Source organism: Lytechinus variegatus, chromosome 1 (assembly GCF_018143015.1).
Source record: "Lytechinus variegatus isolate NC3 chromosome 1, Lvar_3.0, whole genome shotgun sequence".
NCBI classification, from domain to species: Eukaryota; Metazoa; Echinodermata; class Echinoidea; order Temnopleuroida; family Toxopneustidae; genus Lytechinus; species Lytechinus variegatus.
The window spans coordinates 49,349,831-49,377,576 of record NC_054740.1 but is presented as its reverse complement, the minus strand read 5'-3'; the positions used below and the strand labels follow the sequence as shown (position 1 = coordinate 49,377,576).

General features: G+C 37.0%; 1 protein-coding gene across 1 annotated transcript; it reads right to left on the bottom strand.

Annotated features, from left to right (window-relative positions):
• LOC121415577 (protein white-like) lies at nucleotides 1-27,746 on the bottom strand. The gene is made up of 16 exons (XM_041608844.1): nucleotides 27,088-27,746; nucleotides 23,682-23,730; nucleotides 23,031-23,226; nucleotides 22,447-22,518; nucleotides 21,866-21,955; nucleotides 20,980-21,146; nucleotides 20,261-20,435; nucleotides 18,921-19,010; nucleotides 17,176-17,204; nucleotides 16,279-16,384; nucleotides 13,414-13,551; nucleotides 12,574-12,666; nucleotides 11,618-11,753; nucleotides 6,097-6,303; nucleotides 1,401-1,474; nucleotides 1-316 (listed from the first exon to the last, which is right to left on the bottom strand). The coding sequence occupies exons 1-16, from the start codon at nucleotides 27,305-27,307 to the stop codon at nucleotides 209-211; spliced, it is 1,950 nt and encodes a 649-aa protein (XP_041464778.1). The 5' UTR covers nucleotides 27,308-27,746; the 3' UTR covers nucleotides 1-208.

Here is a 27,746-nt window from a genome sequence, read left to right as displayed (position 1 = left end):
ACATTTGTGGGTAAAGTGTTATTACATTTGTGGGCGTTATTACATTTGTGGGCGATTATTACATTTGTGGGTGTAACAGGGGGGATGGCGTGCACCCTTTGATTTTCAAATTTGGTACAGAAACCTCATGGAAAGGGTCATCTCGTACCCCCTGCGTGGACCAGAATTCTCATGAGGTCGTCGCATATGCTTGAATCTACTCCATCCTTTAACCGGACCACTTGTATTTCATCTTGAGCTTGAGAATGATGAGCGTCAGAGAGTGGTATAAGAGCACTTGGCCGCAGAGAATGGCGTAATCAAATACTTGGTTCGACTGCAGGTCGAGGAAGGAAAAGAAATAGTAAAAGCGAGTGGTGTTGATCATTTGACGTGTATAGGGATGCAGGAAATTAGGCTGTACACTAGGCTTAGCGAAATAAATGATACTATTCGTGTTATAACAGCAAATGTTTTTTTTAACACCAGCTTCTCTGCAAGTTGGGTGTTGTACCTTTTTATTTTTTTTCTAAATACTGGCGTTCAACACCATACATGAAATCAATCATGACACGTTGGAGAATGAGGGAATGAAATATGAACGAAGATACGGTTTAAATCTCGAAAACCATTGTTCTTGGGGCTGAGTGACCTACCTAATCTCGATTTGCTTCTTCTTATTATCATCATAATCATCATCATCATCAGTATTTACTTTCTCCACTACTTGATGTTCTGTTGGTATATTAAACAGCAACCGGAAGTCTTCTAGAAATCTAGGGTTATTGTTCTATATCCTACCAAATGGGTCCTCTTCTCATTGTTCACTTCTCTTTTTATATTATTGTTATATTTTTTTCAGGGGAGGGGTATGACAGAAAAGAGCTAATAACACCGACAATGAAAGTAAGAACAAAAAAGAAAGGTTCAAAAACTTGTTTTATGGACTACATGAACCCCATAGCATTCAACACAGAAAGCTGAGCATTTTCCATCTCTATTACAATTAAAGGCCATTAGCATCGTCTGCTTTGACAGTACCAATGTGACAATGCTGATTACTGTGATTACAGAACCTATGAAATGTTATGAAACCAGGCAGTTTACACCAGCTGACTGCCACTCAACGTTGCTAGCAGCGTAATTCTAAATTCCTTCAACTTTTTGCTCCATTTTCAGCAACTGACACAAGGCTTTCCATCGTATTATACATATCTTATTTTCTAAGAAATGCTGTCGTGTCGAGATTTTGCTCATGCCGGTCCATCCCTAGTAAATCAATCAATGATCATGGTGCCCCTAAAGATTTGCAAACCCGTGACTTTTTTTAAAGGAATAATAATTTGGTGAAGTTATCGAAAATCGCTATTGTTGACTGAATTATTATCGCGTTCCCTTCAATATAAAGAAAATGTACTTACTGGTGAAAATCCGTATCGGTAAATAACGTCTTGACCCGTGTTTGAGCAGGCCGATGGATTGGACCATTCACATTCTGTGAATACAGTTGTAAAATATAAGAAGATCATAAGACAATTGAAAAGAATATGAATATTTTCACGTCTTTTGCACCCTGCCTTATATACTTCGCAATCTGTGCATCTGCCATTGCATGATATTTTGGAAGCAGTAACCCTGAAGAAGCTTTGATTAAATTTCGTTTTACAAGTTTTTCTCAATCCTCATATGACATTCATCTGCCCTTGAAGACACACTTTAAGCTGGTGTGAACCACCCCCCTCCTTGTGGAATGGAGAGTGGTCACATTTACAGGTTTTTATTTTTCATAAAGTATATTTAAAGATTGACGCAGTAATCATTAGACATTTTAGACGGGTCAATATATGGTTTGACCCGGAACAAATTGCAACAAATGATTTTTTAACGGTATTTTGTACTATTTGACCTCAGGAATTACATACTAAAAATCTACCAAAATACGCATCCGGGAATATGGTTATTTTCAAGATGGCCGCCATTCACTAAAATTGGATATAACTCACTCATTATCCACCCTAGAATCCTAGTTGGGTTCATATTCCATGGTCCAATAGGTAAAAGAATTTATTTATACAAGTTAGAGTGAATATTAGCACTCCAGGGTACCAGGAAAATCCAAGATGGCGCCCAAAATGGCTGCCGTAGTCTAAAAAATCCACAATTCATCTATTACTTACTTAAGCGGCTTTAATTTGGTTTGCATTCCATTGTTTTAATGATGAAGTAGTACGTCGGGACAAGTTACAAGGACAACTAGTGGTCAGGTGTGTCCAAAAATACAAGATGGCTTCCAAAAATTGAGTTTAAAATGGCTATTAATCCTTAAAATGGACATAGCTCATATCACATCCACTTGAGAGATATGATTTTGGTGTCTAGACCATGGTTTCAATGGTCAAATAATACATTAGGACAAGTTACAAAGACAGTAAGTGGTCCGGTATGTTAAGAAAATCCAAGATGGCTTCCTAAAATGGAGTAAAAAAAATGCCGTTCCTACTAAAAAACCCAACATAGTTTGTTCAATATCCGGGAATATGATTTTTTTTGCCTATACCATGTTTAAATGGGTCAAATAATAAGTGGGATCAGTTACAAGGACAATTGGTGGTCAAGTATGTCCAAAAGTCCACGGTGGCTTAAAAAATAGTATCAATCAGCCGCGATGGTATTTAAAATTGGACATAGTTCATGTTTTATTCGTCAAGGGCATACGATTTTGTTGCCTATTTCATGGGTTCAAAAGGCAGAAAATTAGTTACAAGGACAGTCAGTGGTCCAGTATGTCGAAAATCTAAGAAAACTTCCAAAAATCTGAGTCTTAAATGACTGTTGTTACTTTAAAAATGGACATAGTTCATTTAAAATCCACCTAGGAGATATGTGTTTGGTGTCTAAACCATGGTTTCAATGGTCAAATAATACATTGGGACAAGTTACAAAGACAGTCAGTGGTCCGGTATGTTAAAAAATCCAAGATGGCTTTCAAAAATGGAGTAGAAAATAATGTTGCTACTAAAAAACCCAACATAGTTTGTTCAATATCCGGGAATAGGATTTTTTTTGCCTATTCCCTGGTTAAATGGGTCAAATAATAATTGGGATCAGTTACAAGGACGATTGATGGTTAAGTATGTCCAAAAGTCCACGGTGGCTTGAAAAAAACCCAACATAGTTTGTTCAATATCCGGGAATATGATTTTTTTTGCCTATACCATGTTTAAATGGGTCAAATAATAAATGGGATCAGTTACAAGGACAATTGGTGGTCAAGTATGTCCAAAAGTCCACGGTGGCTATTAGTTACAAGGACAGTCAGTGGTCCAGTTTGTCGAAAATCTAAGAAGGCTTCGAAGAATCTGAGTCTAAAATGAATGTTGTTACTTTAAAAATGGACAGAGCTCATTTAAAATCCAACTAAGAGATATGATTTCGGTGTCCACACTATGGTTTCATGGTTAAAATAATACGTTTGTACTGGTTACATTGATATGCAGATGTCCAGTTTGCCTAAAACACAGGAGGGTTTTTAAAAAAGGAATCTAAAACGACTCATATCATTCAATAGTGGTCAGAGTTCTACAATATTCATCTGCAAGAAATAATGTTGGCGTCCAAATTGTGGTATGAAGGGTCAAATAATACATTCGGCCAAGTATCAATGATGGTTAGTACTCCATTTTGTCAAAGAATCCATGATGGATTCTAAAATTTCACCAAATGGATGCTGTTACCAACTCATGAAGCAATATGATAACTTGTCCCCATGCATTTAAGTGTAGGCAACAAGATTATTTCTAACATGTAGATATTTTATGGAGCAGTAGTCACTTTACATGATTTAGATCCCATTTTTAAGCCAACTTGGATTTTAAGGCAAAATGGATAGCTGCATATCATGGTAACCAGTCCCTAAGTATTGTTTGACCCTTGAAACCCTAGTGTAGACACCAAAATATCCCCAATGTGTATTTATAATGTTCTACATCCACTTGTACGTAACAGCAGTCATTTAAGAACCCCATTTTTAACGCCATCTTTGATTTTTGGACATACCTGACACCTGTCTGTCCTTTCAACTTAACACAATGTATTGCTTGACCCTGTAAACTCTAGTATAGACAGTAAAATCATACCTCCAAGATGTATTTATTATAACTAACTATGCATACTTTTCAGTAGCAACAGTCAATTTACACCCCATTTTTAAAAAGTAATCTTGGATCTTTTAACATACAGACAACTGACTGGTCTTGTAACTTACCCTAGTATATTACTTGACCCTTTTAAACCATGCTTTCAACACCAAACTCATATTCCCAAGACAGATATTAAACAAACTATGTCCTTTTATAAGTAACATCAGACATTTCTTACTCTTTTTTTGGAAGCCATCTTGTAATTTTGGACATACTAGACCACTGACTGCCATTGTCTTGTCCTAATATATAATTTGACCCTTGAAACCATAGTTTAGACACCGAAATCGCATCTCCCATGCCGATATGAAATAAGCTATGTCCGCTTTAAGTAGCAGCAGTCAATTTAGAATCAATTTTTGGAAGGCAACTTAGATTTTTTTGACCGACCAGGCCACTGACTGTCCTTGTAACTTGCCCTTATGTATAAATTGATCCTTGAAACTAGTGGTTTAGACACCAAAATCACATTTCCAGGCCAATATGTAATGAGCTTTGTCCGCTTTAAGTATCAGCAGCATATTTTAAGACCAATTTTCGGACGCCATCTTCGATTTTTGGACACACCAGACCATTGACTGTCATTTTAACTTATCCTATTAATTTGACCCTTAAAACCAGTGGTTTAGACATTAAAATTACATATCACAGGCCAAAATGAAATGAGCTATGTCCGCTTTAAGTATTAGCAGCCATTTCAGAATCGATTTGTAGAATCCATCGAGGATTTTTGCACATACCAGACCACTGACTTTCCTTGTAACTTGTCCCAATGTATTATTTGACCCATATAACCATGGTATTAGACACAAAAAATCATATTTCTGGACATTGAGCAAACTATGTCGGATTTTTAAAAAGTAGCAACAGCAATTTTCGACTCCATTCATGGAAGCCATCTTGGATTTTTTAACATGCTGGACCACTGACTGTGCTTGTAACTTGTCCCAATGTCTTATTTGACCATTGAAATCATGGTCTAGACACCAAAATCATTATGTCCCAGGCGGTTATGAAATGAACTATGTCCATTTTAATTATCAACAGCCATTTTAAACTCCATTTTTGGAAGCAATCTTGGATTTTTGGACACACCAGACCACTGGCTGTTCGTGTAACTTGTTTTAATCTAATATTTCACCCTTAAAACCATTGAATAAAAACAAATTTAGTTGTATTGTGGATTTTCAGCCTACGTACGGCAGCCATTTTGGGCGCCATCTTGGATTTGCGTGGTACACTGGAGGGCTTATAATTCATTCTAGCCTAAATCATTTTTTGTACCCCCAGACCATGGAATATGAACCGAAATAGGATTCTATGGTGGATAATGTGTCAGTTGTATCCATTTCCAGTGAATGGCGGCCATCTTGGACGCCATCCGGATGCGGATTTTGGTTATTCTTGAGGTCAAATAGTACAAAATACCGTTAAAAATTCATTTGTTGCAATTTGTTCCGGGTAAGGCTATTTTTGGTCGTATATTGACCCGTCTATTTGAAAAAAAAACTGCATACCATCGATATTCAATGACACGGGGCAGGTCCATAACAGTTGCGTCCCAAGACGAAAACGTTGAAAAATAAAACATTGTCATTCTTACGGTCATTTTTTCCCGCAAACCTTCATTAACATACTATTTCATGGAAACGTGTGAGGATGGATATTGCCTTTCAAATCCACTTGTTCATGAAGTCAAACTTTACTTTACGAGCTGCTCTACGAAACCAATTAAGCTCTATAATGAAACTGCCTCTGCAATGATTATCATTTTAATTTCATTTACTTTCAATTCATTCGTTTAGGACGTGTGCGCTGGATAGCCCTCTTCAGTCGAACTACTGTTCTTCTGAAGTGTACAGACAGGTTATGATGGCAGTTTCTAGAGAAGTTCATAAGCCCCCCCCTCCCTACTCACCGATATGATCGACATGTTCCCATTGGTTGACGTTGAGAATCTCGTAGGACCAAGGCAACCAATCAATATAAAGGATAGGTTGTATGTAGATGGGAATAGATCTAGGGTTGATGTAGAATCCACCTAGGACGTTCATCACGAAGATCTGAGGGGTAGTCACTGTAACCGTTCGTCCCGGTTTCTCCCAGATAACCGACTGCATGGCAACTTTAGATTTGAAATGAGATGAATTGAAATGCATGATTCAGTTCAAAAGAATAGTTTGTTCTAAAATGGTGAATAAGGTCTGCACTACACAGTTTAGCCACTCATCTCAAGTGGTATTTAACATAAGTTATGAATATAATCATAATCATTGATAATTTTTCCGAGAGAAGACATGCGATTTCATTACTCCTAATTTTAAGACAGCATGTAGGGATAAGTTCTACTGCAGATATATAAAAGTTATTATACTATTAGAATTAAGAAGAACGTTTATCTATCCTCAGCTTTGCTTTCATGAACATGGTGAAATAAAGTAAAGCATATGCAAATCTGACTATATCCCATGTAGACACTTTTATTTCAAATTTTAATTTTCATGTTTAGTTCATCTCCTCCTTTTACTGAAGACATAAAAGACATGAAGAACATAAACACTGCAACAAAAATGTAGGAAGGAACAGAATTGATTAAAATTGAGCGATCGCGTAACTCGGTTACACTTCGTACTTCCGGAGATTCGTTATTCCGAAGTTCATTATTCCGAAGGTTCGTAATTCCGAAACACATGAATCAGGCGCGTACGCAGGATTTTTGAAAGGGGGGGGGGGGGGGGGGTTTTCGAGCTGATTTTTTTTTTTTAAATATCCCGCCCAGTCTCTAAAAAGTGATGAGCGGGGGTGGGGGGGGGGGGTGATGATTCTTTTTTTCTTTTTTTCAGCGCTGCAAATAAGACAATAACATTTAAGTGGGGATGGGTATGTAACAGTGCGGTCATGACCCGCGAGCGAGCAGAAATGTTCTCGTTTTTGCGTTGAAAACATAACCTTTTTGTCAATAGTTTGTTGGTATCATAGTCGATGCTACATGTCCTTCGGATCGTAGCACTCATGATATGGCCAACCGCGTAACCAGGATTTCAATTTGGAGGGGGCGGTAAATGCACGCGAAGCGTGCCAACACTTACAGAGCGCGCGAAGCGCGCTCCCTAGGGGGTGGGTGCAGGGAGGGGGAGTTTCCCCCTCCCGCGCGAAGCGCGAAGCTTTTAGTGTTTCATAAATTAAAATGAAAAGGAGCCGTTTCTCTTGTCTCTAGTACCTCCAATTCGGTTGACTATATTGCGATTTTTAACCTTGTTTTCAAAAGTGATTGTAAACGCACAAAAGAGGTATACAATGGAGAAAATTAAAATGATAATAACTCCGCGCGAAGCGCGGAAGCTAAAGTGATTTATCAATTTTTCTTGCCATGAAAAGGGTCCCGAGAAAAGGGTATTCTCAAAGATATATTGAAACTTTCTTTGGAAAGATCAGATTTGATTACAAACAATTTAGCATCAGTGCATATTTTTAACTCGCAAAACAGAGGAGAATATTGGTAGAGATATTCCTCCCCGCGATGAGCAATGAAACTCTGAAATTTCAAAGGGCGGAAGTTTCATCAAATGTAGATATCTCTAATACCCAATCGTCTCTAATTCAATTGATTTTCTACGATTATTGAACTTCATTACAAGGAAAATAGTGCGCATAAAGTTGAAACTTCTGTGATTTATTGAAATTATCTATCTATATAATAAAGGATGATTATTTTTTTGACTTATCCTGAAGCGCTTCATTTTGAATATAAAGAAACTTAAGTTTCATTCAAAATTTCAAACTGAGGGCGCAAAACAGGACAGGAGATGAATGTATACAGGGAAATGACATGAAGTTTAATACAATTTGATAAAAAAATATTGTACTTTTTTATTTAATACGACACTAATTCCATACCTTCCTCTTTTTAAATTAGGAACCTGTTTGCCCCCAAATTATGGTTGTTTATAGTAATGAGCTGAAAAGCGGGAGAAGCTGACTTTATGGAGGTGACGGCAGAAACTGATATAAAGATTTTACCCGCTCGGAGCCGACCAGACCAGAAGTTGCGCGATCAATTGAAAAAAAAAGATAATTTCATACATTTACTTCGGCCTAACCTTACTCAAATTCATGCCCTAATGTATACAATTTTAACTTTAACTGGCAAGAAGCACATAGCTGAGGTGGAAAAACAGGGTTAGAGAAAAGGTGGGGGAACAATGGAGAACTTCAATATTGTCATTTAACCGCGCGCAGCGCGGAAGCAAAATTCATATATGAATTTAAAGCAAGAAGAGTGAAGGAGTTTCTCTTTTGAGAAAAAAATAAAGAATAAATAGAAAAAACACAAAGCTACCTTTCTTCCCTTTCCTTCCTTCCCTTTTCCTTTTCTCCTCTCCTTTTTTCGCTTCTTTTTTTTTCTTTTTGGGGACGTTTTTTTTGGGGGGGGCGACCGCCCCCCTGGCTACGCGCCTGGATATGGCCTTGATCAGAACACTAGAAACTTGAGAAATGTCATGAATAATTACGAGCGAGCGGAGCAAGCGAACCGAAATGTTTGCGTTTTTCCGTCAAAACATACAATTCTTCTCAATAGCTTGTTGGTAATGATTACATATTAGTTGATGATACATGTCCTTCTGCTCGTAAGTCTCATGATATGGCCTTGATCAAAAGACTAGAAACTTAAGAAATTTCATAAATGATTACGAGCGAGCGGAGTGAGCGAGCCGAAATTTTCGCGTTTTCCCGTCAAAACATACATTTCTTGTCAATAGTTTGTTAGTAAATCAAGTATTAGTCGATGCTACATGTCCTTCTATTCGTAACACTCATAATACGGCCTTGAACAGGAGACTAGATACTTATGGAATTTCATAAATTATTACGAGCGAGCGGAGCGAGCTAACCGATATTTTAGCGTTTTCCGTCATTTTGGTTTTCATATTGGTTAAACATATTTTGTAAGAAAACGTATGTTTTTGTCTTGGTTCACTTGTATTCATAAGTATACATCATGATAATCATGTATGGCCTTGTTAATGGCGATACCGTGATCATGTCGGCGACATGCGGAAATAAAAGATATAATAAAATGGAGCGAGCGAAGCGAGCGGAAATTTTTTCAGTGTTTTTCGTCGGAAACATGAGATTCTGTTCATTATTGCTGTCATATACATTATTGGGTAGGGGAACTGGCCGTAACCAGACCAAGGAGTTATCAGGCTCTTGCCCGATAACTCCTTGACCAGACCGACCTCTGGGGAGACAAGCAAAAAAAAAAAAAAAAAAAAAAAAAAAAAAAAAAAAAAAAAGGAAACGAAAAGGGGGGGGGGTTTGAACCCCTGAACCCCCCCCCTTGCGTACGCGCCTGACATGAATTGCCTATACCTCGATGTTCGTTAATCCGAAAACGAAAAAGGGTTCGTTAATCCGAACTTTTGTGGCATTATTCCGAAGGTTCGATAATCCGAAAACGAAATAAAGTTCGTTGTACCGAACGTTCGATAATCCGAAAACAAATTAAGGTTCTTTATTCCGTAGGTTCGTTAATCCGAAAACGAAATGAGGTTCGCTGTTCCGAAGGTTCGCTAATCCAAAAACGAAATGAGGTTCGCTGTTCCGAAGGTTCATTAATCCGAAAACAAAATAAGGTTCTTTATTCCGTAGGTTCGTTAAGCCGAAAAATGAAATAATCATTTTGGAAAAAAAGGTAATTTCCCATTTTGGAAAAATAGTATTACGTTCCTACGGGGATTATTTTTGGGGTGCAAGTGCCCCCTGCCCTCCCCCCCGATTTCACCGCCCCTTCGGGAAGGGTCTGATCTATCGTTACCAGGGGCGTTTACGTACGCAGAATTCTTTTAAAGGGATCATCATAGGCTTATGATGTCAGTTCATGTTTTTTCTCATTGCTACACCTACAATGTATTTATTTTATTATTCATTTTAACAGGTTTAAACATGAATAAAGGTACATGACACAAAGGTGCAAGGACCGAGCTGAACATGTCTGCAATAGGTTGAACATCTAAAAAATATCAGACTATGAACATCAAACAAGTAAAGTATAATTGCGTTCAACGAGAAAACTACTATTACCATTTTAACGAAAAGCAGTATGAGAGCAGATTTATTTTCACAGAAGTTATAAAATCAAATATCGATAGGGGCATGTTGATGCATTTTGATTTTTTTGTCAAAGTTCAAAATGTCTACTACAGGATCCATTCTTGATTAAATTTCTACCACGTATAACCCCCCCCCCAACAAAATCGCTCTGTGCAGGGGGAGGGGCTGATTGTTAGGACCAGAAAAAGGTGATAAAGACCCCTTTTTAATGGGACAGGGCAAAAATGCCATCTGCAGCCATCGTAGCCAGCTTTTTAGAATGAGGGGGGGGGGCACATTTATTTCACATTAAATCTACATATGGAACAAGCATTCGCCAATAAAGGGGATTTCCCCGATCGGCTGCTCAAAGCGGATTTTTTTTTTCTTTGAAGGGGTAGTCCAAACAGTGACTTCTTAGCGTTATTCTTTTAAACAAGATAAATGTATCTCATAATCCCTGGTAGAATAATACGAACGCAAGAAGCGAGCTAAATTTTATAGAAATTAGTCCTAAAAGTTGAACATTCTGAGCAATTTTTGTGATTATGAACAAGATGCGTATGCAACTAAGTCAAACGAACCTTATTTCATTTTCGGATTAACAAACTTTCGGAATTACGAACCTCATTTCGATTTCGGACTAACGAACCTTCGAAATTACGAAACTTTGGAATTACGGACCTTCGGAATAACGAACCTTTGGAATAACGAAGCGTCAGATTATTCGAACCTTCGGAATAACGAAGCGTCGGAATTACGAATGTATGCAGCGTAATCCTTTGATAAAATTTACTTGTTCAGCGACACGTGTGTGTTCAGGGGCCCGGTGCAGAAAGAGTTGCGATCAAACGCAACTCAAAAAAAAATCTTTGGGCAACTTGATTTTCAGCCCATGAAGCACCCGCATTCGGGACTTGCGCTTGATATTTTGACTTGCGTTTTAACGCAACTCTTTCTGCAACAGGCCCCATCATTTAACGTTTGATTTCATGTTGTCCCTTTCACTCGTCTTTTGAAACGTCATATATAGTTACTATCCAGCCTCATTTGCATTTTTTGGAGATTAAGATTAAAAAAAAAATCATTGAAAAGACATTCATATGTGAATACATAAACCATGACCATGATGATATGTAGAAATATTACGTCACCTAGACTAATTAATTGAACAGTTCAAGGGAACTTCCGTCCCAAAAGGTTCCCATTTCATTACGTTTTATCATATTTTACTTTTGTAATTTTGTTGGAAATTTAAAATGAAATAAATTTTTATCAGTCAGTCAATTTGCGTGTTTAGCCAACTTAAATCAATGAGTTTGAAAGTACAATTAGTGTTAACGCACCAAAACCAACGTTAATGAGGTATGCGAGCATCAGTACGAGGAGACAGACCAAGAAGGTATCCAAACGGGGCTCCAGACCGCCAAGGAAATACACCGCCGTCACAGATAAAACCATCAATGCTACACCAAGAGAGCACTGCAAAGTAAAATATATCATAGGAAATTTATACATTAACGAAATGACAATATTTATTTTCATTCTGTCACTCCGTCAGATAGAACTGGTTACAGAATAAGAGTAAAAGATTTCTTACTGTGACATGGCTTTTATTTTATATTCCAAACATCAGTTTTCCTTGAGATTTCAATTTTACTGTGCAATTTTTTAAGAGCAGATAAATTTTTTTCACTTGCGATTTCTTTTATTTGTTTTTTTAACTAAAAGAAATGTATATATCATGAACCTTGAAAAAAGCTCCTGAAAATGGTTTGATATTTATCCATTTATCCAAAGCATCTCGTCCAATCGAGAAGTTTAATCATTTTCTACTGCAAAGCTCGCATGGATTACCTGAAAAAAGGGTAAGCATATTTTGCCCCAATCAATTTCTTACAAAGGAATTACAAGCTTGAAACATATCAATTTCATTTCCTTTTATGTCGTTAGATGATATTAGCGGTATCAGAATACTAAGTGTTTTACTTGACAAGAAAGATGTGGAAAATACGTGGATATAAGAGCGGCTGAAAAGCAAATAAAAGCGAGGATCTTTGATGACTAATTCCAATAACATTTTGGAAAATCGAGCAGCACATCGCTTCTACTACTATACCAACACCGCCACCACGCCACTTCTAGTGCTACTAGTTTTTCTAATTGTATTAATACTGTTAATATTGATGAATAATCTTTGTAACTTTTTTTCTAAAATCAATTAACCAATATCTGTCGATTTTCATGACGCGTCTTACAATCTAAAATCAATCATATAAATTGACATTGTTTATACATGTACCTGAGATATGAAGGTTCCAAGGAAATAAGCAGTCATAGAATACATGCCATCCAAATGCTCGCGAATCATCAATGGCAGTTCATGAGGCAGAACCTGGTAGAAAAAAGACAATGAAAAGGTGAATGGTGACGAGTATAGAGGGGGTGGTATCAATTACTCAATGGAGTAAGTATATAGATCGCTTCACAAATTTGTTAGTAATTGCAACATCATTTTTGTATTAAGTCAGGAACAAAAGACAGTGTGGCTTTTGGCAGCGCAATGACAAGTGACATTGACTTTCCGAAATAAGATGACAATTACTGGGAATCTTATGAAAAGGTTTCGGAATAATCAATCTTCAATTAAGCGCACCAAGTGGGAATCGATCCCGGGTCATCGGAATACTAAACCAGCGCACTACCAACCAATGTAAACGAAACTGATTTAATTTTAATTGATATTGCACAATTTACTTCATGTCACCCGCGTTTTTGTAAATCAGAACACATCTGATTTGCTTATTCTCTTACGTAGGCTTTTAGATAAGGAAAGAGGAGAAATTAGAATAGAAAGAGGGAGAGAATGAGAAAGGGAAAGAGAGTAAGAGAGGAGAGAGAAATTGACATAACAATGAGTGAATTTGGTGTGTACGCGTGCTTTTTAATGTTCACTGATGTAGGATTTATTTCAATACATTTTAGGTTTGGAGAAGAAGAAATGAAAGGTCATTCTAAAAAAAGTGTGACATGATAGAGGGAGTGCGAAGAGAGGGGGATGGGCGACAGAGGAGGATAGAGAAAGGTAGAGAGAAGGAGGGGGGGGGGGCAGGGATAAACAGGACAATTGTATGCCACCTACCACCAAAATCCTCGACGCGTTGACGAAGGTGAAGTTTGCGCAACAGAAATAGAGCAGACCCTGGACTGCAGACAATCGAGACTGGTCGTAGATGGCTTTCGGATTCCAGTAGATGAGAAGCATTACGATGCACATGAACTAGTTTTGAACAAAATTAAACAAATATCTTGTGAATATTTAACAACCAGCTTTTAACAAAAAAAATGCAAAAAAGGACCTTTCAATGATCAATTGTCCTTTCTTTGGATGCAGAAGTTTCCTGAGACAAATACATTATTGGAGATACTATCCCCTATCTAATGGTAAATTGCCAATTCGTCCACTGCCAACCCGTCCACTCACCACATGGTCTACCTTCATTTAGTCTAATGCCATTCTGTCAATCAACATTTCGTCAACCATTTGGTCCAATAGCAATTTCGTCCAATAATCACTTGTCTAATCACCAGTTCGTCTATTACAATTTCTTCCAGTTGGTATAATACCCATTTTCTTTTCATTCATTTTGCACAATTAACACTTAAGTTTACTTATACCACATGGTATATGGACTAAATGGCTATTGAACCAACTGGTTACTAGACAAAATGGCATTAGACTAAATGAAAGTGGACCACGTGGCGAGTGGACGAGCTGATGGTAGACCAAATGATAGTAGACGAGTTTGCAATTGGACGAATTGGCATTAGACGAATTTGAAATAAACATCTCTAGCAAGGATGGAAAGGGGCAACAAGATATTTACAATGAAGACCAGGTCTGAAATTAAACGCATAACAGAATAATTGGTACAATAAAGAACATCATGATCACATAGTCATACTAGTAATAAAGCTATCATTAAGATAAAAAAAAAATGAAAATCCATATGTTATTGTTCAAAATGAAATCTGAAATAGAAATATTCCGAAAATTCATTTTGCCCAATTGATCGTGGGCCCGACAGCCACTGTGCAGCGCCAGATCAACGTAGCTCTATCACTTGTATTCTTGAACGCAGAGTAAGATGGCAGCATCTCTAATCTTTTGGTGTGACGAGGCAGGGGCTTGAACTCCCGACCCCCCCCCCTCCCCAGTTGTGAGACGGACATTCTACCAACTTAGCCAATACACCGGCATCTCTAGGTCCAATATTCATGTACTTGAGTCAATACCAACTGATACTGGCTATAATAACTTGCTAACATTTCGCTGAGAACTAAAAAGGAATTGATAGAAATACCTACGGATATTGGTTGGAATACATTGCCAAAATTTCACTGAGACCTACTAGCTTTTGAAAAAAAATACTCTCTTGTGAGAGCCTAATGTTAACAATTTGATTGATTTATATAACGACAATTCGACTCAAGAGTATTCGCGATTTATTGCACAGGAAGTGTCATACACTAAAAAAAAATATTGGGTAACATTTTTACCACCACGCGAGGGTAATTATGTGTCCAGCCAATATGGGGCAATATTTTCCGCAAAACGGGAAGCACGTTGTCCAGTAAGGTTAAAAAATTAAGCAGCAATAATGGCAATAACTTTAGAATGGGCAAAATTTCAATTTATTTATTTATTAGAACATATTCATTCAGGTACAAAAGATCAGTATAAAACTATTTTTCAACAATGACCTGATGAAAACATAAAGAACAACCTAAATCATCATGTCACACATGAAAATAAAGTCAAAGATAACAATGCTTGGTAACATAAATAAACAAACATTTTTACTTATATTATAATATAGAATCAAACTGAAATATTTTAGTCATCAAAAGGGAACAGTTATTAATTATAAAATTGCTAATTGTATAATTTATTCACTGATATAAAAACACTGAAATGATAGCAATGAAATAACAATGACATTATAGAAAGTTGAGTGAAACAACGACAATAAAATATAAATGTATGTCTAAAACTAAAAAATATCAAAGGGTTAAGATCATTACAAGTAATAGCAACGTGACATCAATGTAAAAGGGGGAATAAGGGAATTATATATTTCAATAAATAAAATATAAGGCTTATTAAAGAAAAAAAATCACACTGGATAAATAAAAATGCCTCAAAAGAAAAGCCCAATGCTGGTTGGACACTAATTAACCGCATGGAGCACTTTTACCCTATATTTTTTTAGAGTGCATCAGGGCTCCGTTGCATAAAAGTTACTATTATGGTTACTATGTCACCCAATGATAACTACCATGGTCACGATGCTTAACAGCAAATCAAAATCAAGGAATCCGTCGTTACCACTGGACAGTATAGTTACCATGTTGGTAACTATTATATTCATTCAACGGGGCGCTGGAGGGCGTTTCATGAAAGGACTTGTCGGACGTTTTATCCGACAAGTCCCATTTTAGAGTTAACAGTGCCTCTCAGCCTCTAAGATCTGACAACTTGTCGGATGAAAATATTGATGAAACGCTCCCCTGATCTGATACCCGGTAACAAAGGCCTCTCATTGATGTCTACACTCTTTAAAGGATTGGTCAAAACAACCAATATGTTGGTGAATAAGTGTCTGTCTACAAAGAATGGTCAAAATCAGTAATTTCACCGATTAAATTCTACCATACTTTTGGTTGATATTGACCATCTTTATCGGTCGGGCATAATTCTCACCAACAGGCAATGGCGAATCCAGGAGGGGGGGGGGGGCAGAGCCGACCCGTGCCCCCCATCCCTTGAGAAGCATAATTAGCATTGTAATGTAAAAATGCCATTAAAACACAAGTGTGCCACCCCCCTTGTGAAGTGAAGACTTTTTTCATTGCTTGTCAAATTTTTGTGCCCTCCCCCTTTTTGGGAAAACCCTGAATCCGCCCCTGCCCCTGTAAATGTGCATGGATGTCGTTATATTCTTACCGCTACGAACATGGCTCTCGTACGCAAGAGGGCAGGGTTTCTTTTGAGGTAGATGAATCCTCTCCACATAACATACCAAAGCTGTTTGAACCATCCTGCCTGGTACCTAATAACATAAAGGGATATACCATGACTTATAAGTAACTCCGTAATTGATATTAGAAAATACAGGTAATGATAATGACAATAATGATAAGCACACCATTAACTTTAATCCAGCACAACCTATGTAGTTAATTATTCTGAAGCGCAAAGGTATGAAAAAAGGTCAAAGAAAAGGAAGTACAGATCAATTATGTGTGCTTATTTCTGGGTACGTGAAGATATGCAGACATGAAATTGATTAACAACTTTAAGCGGAAATATAAGTTAAAACAAATGATTTAAGATATATTTTAACTGCTTATAAGACGATTCTGCTGACCGGATCCTCAGTGGAAGAGCGTTCTAGAGAGATGGAGCTGAAGAGACAATTGGAGAAAGAATTACCCCCTTCAAAATAATACCAGGTTGTTAATCTTGCTCGAAGTCCAAGTCCAAATCCAGTATATAAACAAAGCATCTTCATAATTATTCAATTTGCAATGAATATTCTTTAATTCAAGCCATTGATTCAATATCCACGCCATTATTGACTCAATCAACCCATGTGCATTAAAATAATGGATAGGTATTAGGATTTAGTCCTTGTCTTTCCGATTACTCGAATTCAAAGCCGGGAAAACAAATGCCACTTAAGATCGAATGTAGTCATTAATTTATGTCAATCAACGCTAAAATGGTATAGGCGTATTATTATAATTAATGATTTTAACAATAAATGAAATTTGTACAGGATTCATGTTAAAGGAATACAGGTGAAAGTGAGTATATTAATTATCATGTAGTGGTACATACCCTATATCTTGCGCATCAGAAGTGAAATCCTGATTGAAAAATGAAACAGACAAAAACGAAGGAAATATAGCTTCAGAAACAAAGAAAGTCGTATCACAGGACGTCAAAACAAAGAAATATGCAATGTGTATAAAAAAACGGGACAGATTTGAAAAGTCTATAATTTTTTTGTTTCAAATCATTGTCTGTATATTTTGGTGTCAATGGGTGCTCTGAAGTCTTATCCTTTAAATGCCATAAACATAATTTAGTTTCGTTCATGCTTGAGCGAACGCGGAATGTTTTTGTTTGGGGTTAAAAAGGAGGCTTGCGCCAAAATGGCATAAAATGATAAATATGATGGTCGGACTTCTTGCTAATATAAAGACTTCCTCTTAATCTTGTCATTATCTTTGCCATAATTTTCGAATTATGCGGTCAAAATTCATTTCCAAATCTTCTTATTTGCTTGAATAGTTCTGTTGTTCCTTTTTAATATGTTCTCTTTAAGCTTTGAATATTCCTTCTTTAGGCAAGAACTATTTTTTAAAACCGAAGTATGGGAGAGCGTGTTTTTTTTCTTCAAATCCTACAAAGGTTATGGTACCTTTGAACAGTGGCATACTGATGCATGGGGGCTCGGGGCACCCCCATGACAAAATCATGACCAAGAAAACAAAAGTGGAAAGGAAAATAACAGAACACATAGAAAATGAAATGTAATATCATTTTCTGAATATTATGTCAAAATCACAAAGTTTGATATTTTAACAAAACAAGTGGAAATTTTTCGCTTGGTCGTTTCACAACTTTTCAATACATTTTACCCAATCTGCCACATTTTGCTCCTTCAAATACGCCAATGCCATTGAAAGACATGAATCCTCTCCTGTTTGTCCTGTCAAGCACACAATCAAACTTGATGAAGGATTCAGTAACCCCTTGAAAATAGTATTCATGTCTTTTATAGGTACCTTAAAATAATTTGTTTCACTTAATTAAAGGATTTGAATAATTACAAATTCTCCCAAGTAATAATGCAAATATTCTTAATTGGGTTGACAAAAAGTCTTCTTCTCTTACTTATGAAGGAAAATACAAAGGTAAAAAAGTTTAAATGATAAACAAAATAATTCAGATAAATAAATAAATTTGTAAATGAAATTTGACAGCATAATTCGAAAATTATGGCAAAGATAATGAAAAGATAAAGAGGAAGTCCGCTGATTAGCCAAAAGTCTAATCATCAAATTTCTCATTTCTGCCATTTGGGCGCAAGCCTCTTTTGAACCCCAGACAAAAACGTCCCGTGTTCGCTCAAGCATAAACAATTTTTTTAGAATGGCATTTCAAAGATAAGATCTCAGAGCATCTTAACATCAAAATAGAGATAAATAATTTGAAATAATTTTTTTATAGACTTTTCAAAACTGTTCCTTTTTTATACGCACTGTATAGGATCACAACGCAAAATACACACCCTCATGATAATAGGCCTTTATGATTGCAAATAAAATAAAAGTAATTCCTAGAAAGTTTAATAATCACAAGCTTTGCAACATTTCATACTATTATTACCTCTGAGAATTCGAACCTATGTAATAGGTATCAGGTTTGTGAGAGGTACATTGAAATTCGGAAAAGGTATAAAATGCTTTTACAACATTGGTCACTGAATTCACGTTTAATAACCTTGGAATTTTAATCGTGTTATAAACATAAACCGTCAAGATAAATCGACGCCAAGAAATGTAAGGAAATTTTACCTCCACTTTGGCGTTCCTACTCAAATCAATGGCAAGTCGTCGCCGAGCCTCGGTTTCAAAGGAAGACTTTTTGTATTCTTCTGCAATCCTCTGCAAACAAAAGATCAAATGAAAAAGAAAATAGTGCATATCCACATAAACTATAATAAGCCCTCATCATGTATTTCTGGTTTCAAAGGTCACACGCTTTACCGCAATGGACAGAGAACGACCTCCAGGTTACGCTCCTGCATGCAGGTATTTGTGTCCAATGCAGATTTCAATGTGATCAAAATTCAACTCTATAGTCCCTTTGCCATTCAAAGTTCTATCTGCAGTGGATATCGGCCGATCGGACATTAATAAAGGACCGTGTAGCTACTACACACTCTCAGATTTATTCTGACCACCCAAACTATGGTTAAAATCAAGAACCTGTTAACCAGTGGTGGATTCAGTGCACACCCGGCCCATGCCCCCTGTAAAGAGCCATGGTAAAAAAAATGTAATGTAAATGTGCCGTTCTTTCACAAGCAGGGTTCCAACAGAAAATTGAAAATAGAATTCCATTACTATTCCATGACTAAATTGCTGCTTTCCATGACTTCCCGTGAGTTGGCATGTGACAAACTGGGAAAAATGGAAATCATGAACACCAATTTTAATAGCAGAGTATGCATGTATGACCACAGACTATGAGAGTTGCAAGACACGGACATACTGGAAAGCTGCCATAGCCAAGAGGTAAATGCAATTCCATGACCTTTCCTTGACTTGGGATAAATGTGTCCCCCCCCCTTTGAAAATCCTGGATCCGCCCCTGCTGTCAGCTATTGGTTAAAAGTATTTCCAAATCGCATTATTTTTTTAACAGCTGGTAGGTTCACGTTTGAACAAAATTTTGGTTTGGCCAAACACAGCAGCGCATTGAGCCAAGTTTTCAAGGCGTATTTGGCAAAGTTTCAAAATAGCTGCTAGCAAGCAAAAATGTGGATCGTTTTGATACAAAAATTTAATTTTGCGATAGATTTTTACATAATATTTCTAGAATAATACTATATTTCACCGTCCTTTGTCCAACGTCGTGAAAAAAATTAGAGGTCAATGGCCTCAAGTTTACGCGAGTGGTTAAAGAGGTTCGATCCAGGGAGAGTGTCTATGTTATATGAGAGTGATATTACAAAAATTCCCCAAAAGTAAGACAGTAGATAAATATGAGACCTCACTGTTATTCACGAAAACTTCAGTTTCATTTGTGCGTTGAAGAAAGGTTTAACTCACTGCTTACTGGAACAGGGTAGTCCCTGTGCAAAGCCTATGGGAATGACATATATTAAGTGGTCAAAAGAGAAGTGACATACTTGGACGCGATCGAGGCACCCCACCTCTTGACCAGGAACAATGGCCAGGAGGGCGATGAAGTAATCCGCGGGTGAGTAGGTTTCTGGACAATCGTACCCAATGTTGCTGAAATATGATATACTCTCCGAGCGTGGACCGAAGTAGGAAATGGTTCCGTCAGCGAGAAGAAGCAATCTAGCGAAGATGTGAAAACAGTATTTTTGTTAGAGGTATAGACTGCTAAGGGGATGTGATGGGAGTCGTTACGTCCCCCAAAAATAGTTTTGATAGGCCCTATATACATTATAATTATTACATCAATCTAGTAAGTCTGATGTGATTATAAGAATTTCTGACGGTTTTTTTAGACGCCGGTATGTGCGATTGCCGTCTTTGCAGAGCATGCATGGTAGAAATTACCGATGTCGTTCGATATCCCAGCCTTAATTTTGAGCACTCGATTATTAAGATAAACATATAAAAAAAATCAAAGAATCTATGTACTGACGTTCAAATATGTTCCATTCACCATCGCATGCACATGAAAAAAAAATCGTTGCTGGAACGTTATATAGGCTAGATATAATATGGATAAAAATATGCATTTAACAAAACAAATCAAGGTGAGTACATATATCGGGGTTAATGATTGCATATAATGGGATGATAAGACTGATAGACTTTAAAAACGGCCGGCATTCGGGAGAGAAGGGGGGGGGGGTGAACATGGTTAACCTACTGATCGAACATGTTGAAGACTTCGGTTGAAGGCTGATGGATGGTGCAGATGATGTTGTAGCCCTGTTCAGCTAATGATCTAAGGTTGCTAACCAGAAGAGCAGCCATGTAGGAATCCAGACCCGTGGTTGGCTCATCCAAGAACAACAATTTTGGCTCGGCAAACAGCTGCGGTAAAATATATTCAAGAAGTGTTGTCAGCGGCAGTATTAGCGTATATAATCAGTATAAAGCTTTGAGGGGGTCAGAGATGGCAAATGGGGGAAAGATCCTGAAAAGCTAAGGAACGAGCGAATATCATTTGACGGGGTTTTTTTAATACAAAATCTGCTTTCCTTTCGGAAGATTTTTACAATATATCTAGGAAGTAGTATCATCTTTCACCCGATTCAAACAACCATATACCTGAAATTCATTACGCGAATCGATGTACACAAAAGAGAACATTATGATGCTTGTTCTATTTACAAAGCAGTTCCATGGACAACACAGACATATTCAGAGAGTCAATGATGTCCATGACTCACTATTTCTTTTGTTTCGTACGCTCTGAATTAAAAAATATATCAATTGCTGTTGCAGATTTGACAAAAAGGACCCTCTTAATCATGATGTTACGACCATCCTATCCGCTCACGGAGGAATCAAGCCATGTTTCACATCATGATTATGTATAGTAAAAACAAAAGAAAATAAAAAAATATATCATGGGTGACGTCATATGTTACTTCATTTGCATACTAAACCGGATGTGCATGAAACTGTGAAATTTCAATATTCCCAATTTATAACCGATTGTGAGAAAAAATCAATCTTCCTTTTTTTAATGATCACATTTTTGATGGGGTGGACTTTCCCTTTAAGATAACTTTATGAATATTACTTACCTTAGTCGCCACTGACACTCGCTTTCTTTCTCCTCCTGATACGGATTGCTTTCCTTTTATTACCGTGTCCTGACACTTACGTAACGAAAACTGCAGAAAATCAAATGAATTATGATAATTAATATTACTCAGCTAAGGAGATGGGATATAATAGTTCAGTGCAATTTTCGCATTCATTATTATACTATCATCATTGGTTTGACATACTTCACAACTTATGATTATGCATACGCCTCCTTCTTGTTAGTGTTATTCTTTTATCATTATTTCCATCATTATCTTTATCAATATTAGTATATCATTATCAGTATTTTTTAAACTATAATCCTTATCAATATAAACGTTATTATTAATGATATTATTTCATCATTGATATCATTCTCATTGCCATTATAATCTTCATTAAAATTATTGTAGTGATCATGATCGTCATCCTTATTATTGTCATTGTTATGAAGTTTATTTTATTGGAAGTGGTGTCAACTAATCATAATTATCATTATTACTGATTCATCATCATTATCTTCATCATCATGATCATTATAATAATTATCATCACTCTTTTTTTTATATATACATACCTCTTCTAAGATTTCATCTACTTTAGCCACCTTTGCTTCATTTGAAAGGTATTTAGACATTGTGAGTTGAGCCTTTGAATAGAAAAAGAACAAAAGAGTTTAATCAATTCTGAAGATTTAACGGTTGATTGATGGTTAGAGGCTTGAAACGATAATGATTATACAAAATCCATGAATAATCACACTTAGGAATAATTTGAAGTGAATATTCACGATTCACTTTGAAGCAGATTAAAAAAAATCGGTCTTTAATCATCAGAAAATAAACCTTTTATGTGTGTTAAAGTTAAGATCATTAGATAATTCCAAAGATGTCAAATGTAATTTTTATAGAACGTATATTGAAGAAATATGCATTTCTTTATTTTCTCGAAAATATAGTCTTTTGATTGTTATAAGTTACAATGCAAATAATCAATGTCGTCATTATCAGAGTCTATAAGGTAACAATGAAATAATCAATATCATCATCATTAATCATATTACTTTTATCAATGATCAATATTATTATGTTGCTTTTTGTCATTGAAGTATAACAAATCCTAATTTGTTACTTTGATATTGTATTGAGGAATGATATTTACACAAAATGTGAGGTATTCCTTGACTGTGAGTTCACCGGGGAGAATGTCATGCTGTTGTACGTAGCCAATAAGTTTGCTGCTTTGCATGCCATATTCACTGATTGGGATTCCGTTGAGGTACACATGACCTTTGACTTCGAGACCCGCCAACCCTCTCTGATTGAGGACGTTCAGCAGAGTAGTTTTACCGGCGCCACTATAAACAGGTTTACACCAAGAGACAGAGAGAGAGAGAGAGAGGGGGGGGGGGGGGCGGGAAGTAAAAACAGAGTTTGGGTAGTTGAAATTGAATGATTAGACGTATTTAGGCATTTTTGATGAGAAGGTTAAGAACCAGGCAAATAATACATTGATATACAAGCCGCAATGAGGCTATATTCAAGAGGTCATATCTTCGGGCGGCATGGACCTATTCCCATCATATTTGGGTTTTGGAGGTATTTCATCACGCAAGGCGTGATGAAATGGTATTAAAAACACACACTGAATTGAAGAAAAAAAAAGTTTTATGACGTCATCACTTCATTACTCTATAAACGATATTTACCATACACGTATCAAGTCGGGGGAATTATTATTCAGTATGATTCAATCAATTAATGTGTAAAAAATTAAGTAAAAATAAAATAAAAGCATGTTTAATTTTATTACCTGCTTCCCATCAACGCTGTGAGTGTACCGGGGTCTGCTACACCGCTAACTGCAATGTGAACGATCAAGAAATAAGTCTTCCAGTTGGTAAGGAAACTACTCCTTGGTTTAGCCTCATTCAACAATCGTAATGAAACATTTTAAATATATTTGACATGCTGCATTGGAATTATTCAAGTTGTAGTCCTACTTGCGTAGAATCACATTTAGTACTGATTCAGCAGATTTAACAATAGCAATAACTCCGAGATAGATAATATGCGGGCATAATGCGCACGCTTTGTAAATGCAAATTGTAGCTTTGAATATCTCCATAGAATTTCTAATAAAGGCCTGGTCCCACTGGCCGACGAACACAAAACGTATTCATAACGGACACGGCGGTCAAGCAAAATTTCGGGGTGGCTCAATCCGTTTCAGACAATGGACAAATGGGCGAACGATGAGATCACAGTGGACGGATGCTCGATAGATATACAGTGCGTTAAAAAAAAAACCTTTACACTTTTGAAATGGCTGCCAAATAAAAAACTATATCAATTGGGGGAAAACACATACTTGGAAGCCAATAGAGTCAACTTTCAAATGACACCAAAAAGTTGGAAAACTATTCATGCTTGAGCGAGCACTGCCAACTGATACAAAGGGTTTGAAAATTAGGCTGGGCTGGAAATAGACTTCCAATTTCTGTCAGTTTTCTGAGAGGCAAATTCGGGGCAAATCCTTTGGTACTTGCAAACTTAAGGGTGTTGTGATAAATTAATGATCAACCGTGACCAGTTTTGGTTGTTTAAGCAAATTTAATAAATTATTAAATTCAGTGCATGAGTGAATGCAAATTACACTTTTTGGGAAGCATTTCAGCTTTATCATGTAAATCTCAGCAATGTGTTCATGGGAGTCTGAAGAATAGGGGGTGAGATAGGACTTAAAGTGGGAGAAGTAGGTCGATTGAATAAGGATCAACATAATATTTAGCCCCCACCCTCTCTTTCCCTCCCCTCCTGTTGAGAGACTGATTGCTCATAGTATTGTCATATACGCGTGAAGTCAGAGCAGAATGCTGATTTAATGGTAAATTCTGAATTGGGGCATCAACTTTTTCCTAATAATCATTAAATCAACAATTTATCAATAAATAAACTCAATCAATGTGCAATGTGATCAATCAAACATTCATTTTTTTTTCAATAAATCATTTCATAAATCATCATAAACACTCAATTTCTTGGTAATCATTCAATGAAAAAAAACTGACCATCAGCCACCGGTCACTTGGCAGTTAGGTTTTGAATAGGCTACAATCCAGGAAGTGAGAGAGAGAGAAGGAGCCGGGGAAATGGACGTGAAGGAGGTGGGGAACATATGACTTTTATTTTGAAAAAGGACACAAAGAAGAGGAATGTCCTTTTAACCAAGTCTAGCCATATCTCGCCCTCCTGCTTTTAACGGGTACCATCACATTACTCTGCAGAAGCCGCGGAAGCGGGGGGGGGGGGGGGGGCTTGTGCCTTGGGCAGCCCCCAACTTTTTTCCAAAACCGTGTACAAAAACGTCAAAACGACCATATGATTATGATTTTTTGGCATGGTCAGCCCCCCCCCACTTTGAAAACCGTTCCGCGGCCCCTGCTCTGACTCTCACGGACACACTGCTGAAATCCACAAGATGAATATGCTACCCTTAAATTACAATTTCTGTTCACTCTTGCATTAAATTTTAATACCTCATTAAATCTGCCTATAAAACCAAAACTTTTCTCACTCCTTAATTTAGCATAACACCCTTAGCTTTGCAAGTTCCAAAGGACTAACCTCTCAAAAAACCAGTAAGGCTAATTCCTGCCTATATAGCCTATAATAGCCAAGCTTAGGAGGAGAGAAGTGGGGGGGGGGGGGGTGGAGGGGTTGCTATATGTTTTGTTGACCTTTATCTCATCAACGTATTTCACATACTTAATTCCTATCTTACCCCCTTTTCTCCTGACTCCTATGAACACATTGCTGAGGTCCACATGATAAAGTCAAAATGCTGCACTAAAAATTGCAATTCATGATCACTTATGCATTAAATTTCAATTTCATACATGTAATTCATGAAATTTCTCAAACAACAAACTGATCACAATAGATCATTAATTCATCACAAAACCCTCAACTTTGCAAGTTACAAACAAAAAAGAATAAACTGAAAGAAATTGGAAGTCTTATTCCGGCCCAGTGGGCTGTGCTCGCTCAAGCATGAATAGCTTTCCAACTTTTTGGTGTCATTTAAAAGTTGACTTAATTGGCTTATTATAGGTTATTTATAGGTTTATTCGTAGCCTTTGATTCATTCTCCTATACCTACTTCAATTTGAACATTATGGAAAGTGCGTATGAGTGAACAATAGATAACCCGCGAATCGTGATGTGCATTTCAGTTTCGACAGGCGGGCACTTTTCAGCCATGAGCATAGAGACGAATCATTCTATTTTAAAAGGGAGTGTTCGCGCTGTCACGCAGAACGCTTTCAAAAACATAAAAAATGTTTTAGCAAATGCATTTCACAGCAAAGAGCAACCAAGAAGTCTTTGTCGAAAATTGGTGAATTAAAACAGTAGTTTCCTCCTGGATTGTGAACAAATTAACGAAATAATTTATTTGCAATTATCTTCAGCTCCGGACGATCAGCTGTTCAAGTTCACAAATCTTCGACAAAGGTCTCCCAGTGGCCGTGATTTGTATTGCATTTTCGATTTTTCCCTTTTTTCAAATTTGTTTTGCGTCCCGGCGCGATACTCACTAAAGGCCCTATGTTTAGAATCCAGTCTGATTAATTTGTGGGACAAACTTTGTCCGACAAATGTTGAAATTTTTCATCGGATTCACAGAATAACCCTTCCAACAAAATTCTGAGAGAGGGCACTACATATACTGAAAAACAAAATACATCATTATCGGTGGAAAACAGAACGGTCATTGCACTGACCAATCATTTCAAAGGAATGTCGGACGAAACTCTAAAATAATTCGCATTATTGAGCCTCTAACAATTTTTTAAGCCTGCTATTGTGTGTGAAAAACTGTTATCGCTTGTCCGAAAGAGTAAGACAGTAAAGAGTAAATATGATGCTGAAATATTGTTGTTTCGTGATATGATTTCGTTCATTTCCTATCAGAATACAAAATTTTTGTAAAAGTAATCAATGCGGAGTAAACCTTCTTCTTCTTTCCTTGGTTGGCAACCAGTCAGGATTGACTATTTTCGTTTGCCACAGCTTTTGTTCATTTTCAATAGCTTATTATATTTTATTTTTCCTTTTCCATTCCTTTTTGTTTTCTTTTCTATACACAACACTATAGCCTACGCATAGGCCAACACGGGATAAGAATGTACTATCAATATAAAAATGAGAACATTTACCTCCTTTCAAAATCCTTTTCATCGGTGGCGGTTTTTCCCTCCGTAGTCGGCCCATGATCCCGCGAGAGGGATGGTGGTTGACCACCAGATCCTTCCATGAAAGTGTAAGCTGTGACTGCGGTGGAACGGTGATCGACGAGTGATTACGATATCGCGGGATTCCATTGGTGTTGAGACTGTCTCTCCCCAGCAGAGGTAACTCTTCTAGTCTGCGATCCATATCAACCAAGGCGCTGCAAACGCCTCCTTTCGGCAAAGGAATTTTCAACTTGTTGTTTTTCAAAATTAAATGGCGCAGGTGTAATAATGGAAATACAGATCAAATCCTTTAAATCTGCTTGAATAGTAAGAGTATAGTTGAAGAACATTAGACCTTAACGCAGTGACGCTAGTAAGAAACTGTTTGGCATATGACCGCGCTGTTGGCAAAGGTAGAAAGTTGAAACGTTAGAATGTCAGCCGTTATTTAGCGTGTGATATCTTGTCACCCAATTGACATGAAAATGATGGATATAAAGAAGGGCTATAAGCTCTCTGAAAAGGCAGTTTAATGTCCTATTCCATGAGTATCCTATTTATCACCAAACACAAATACCCATCCAATGGCTCAGTCTTACAAGCTGCCTTATATCGAGTAATGAACCTACTTTTAGAATGAT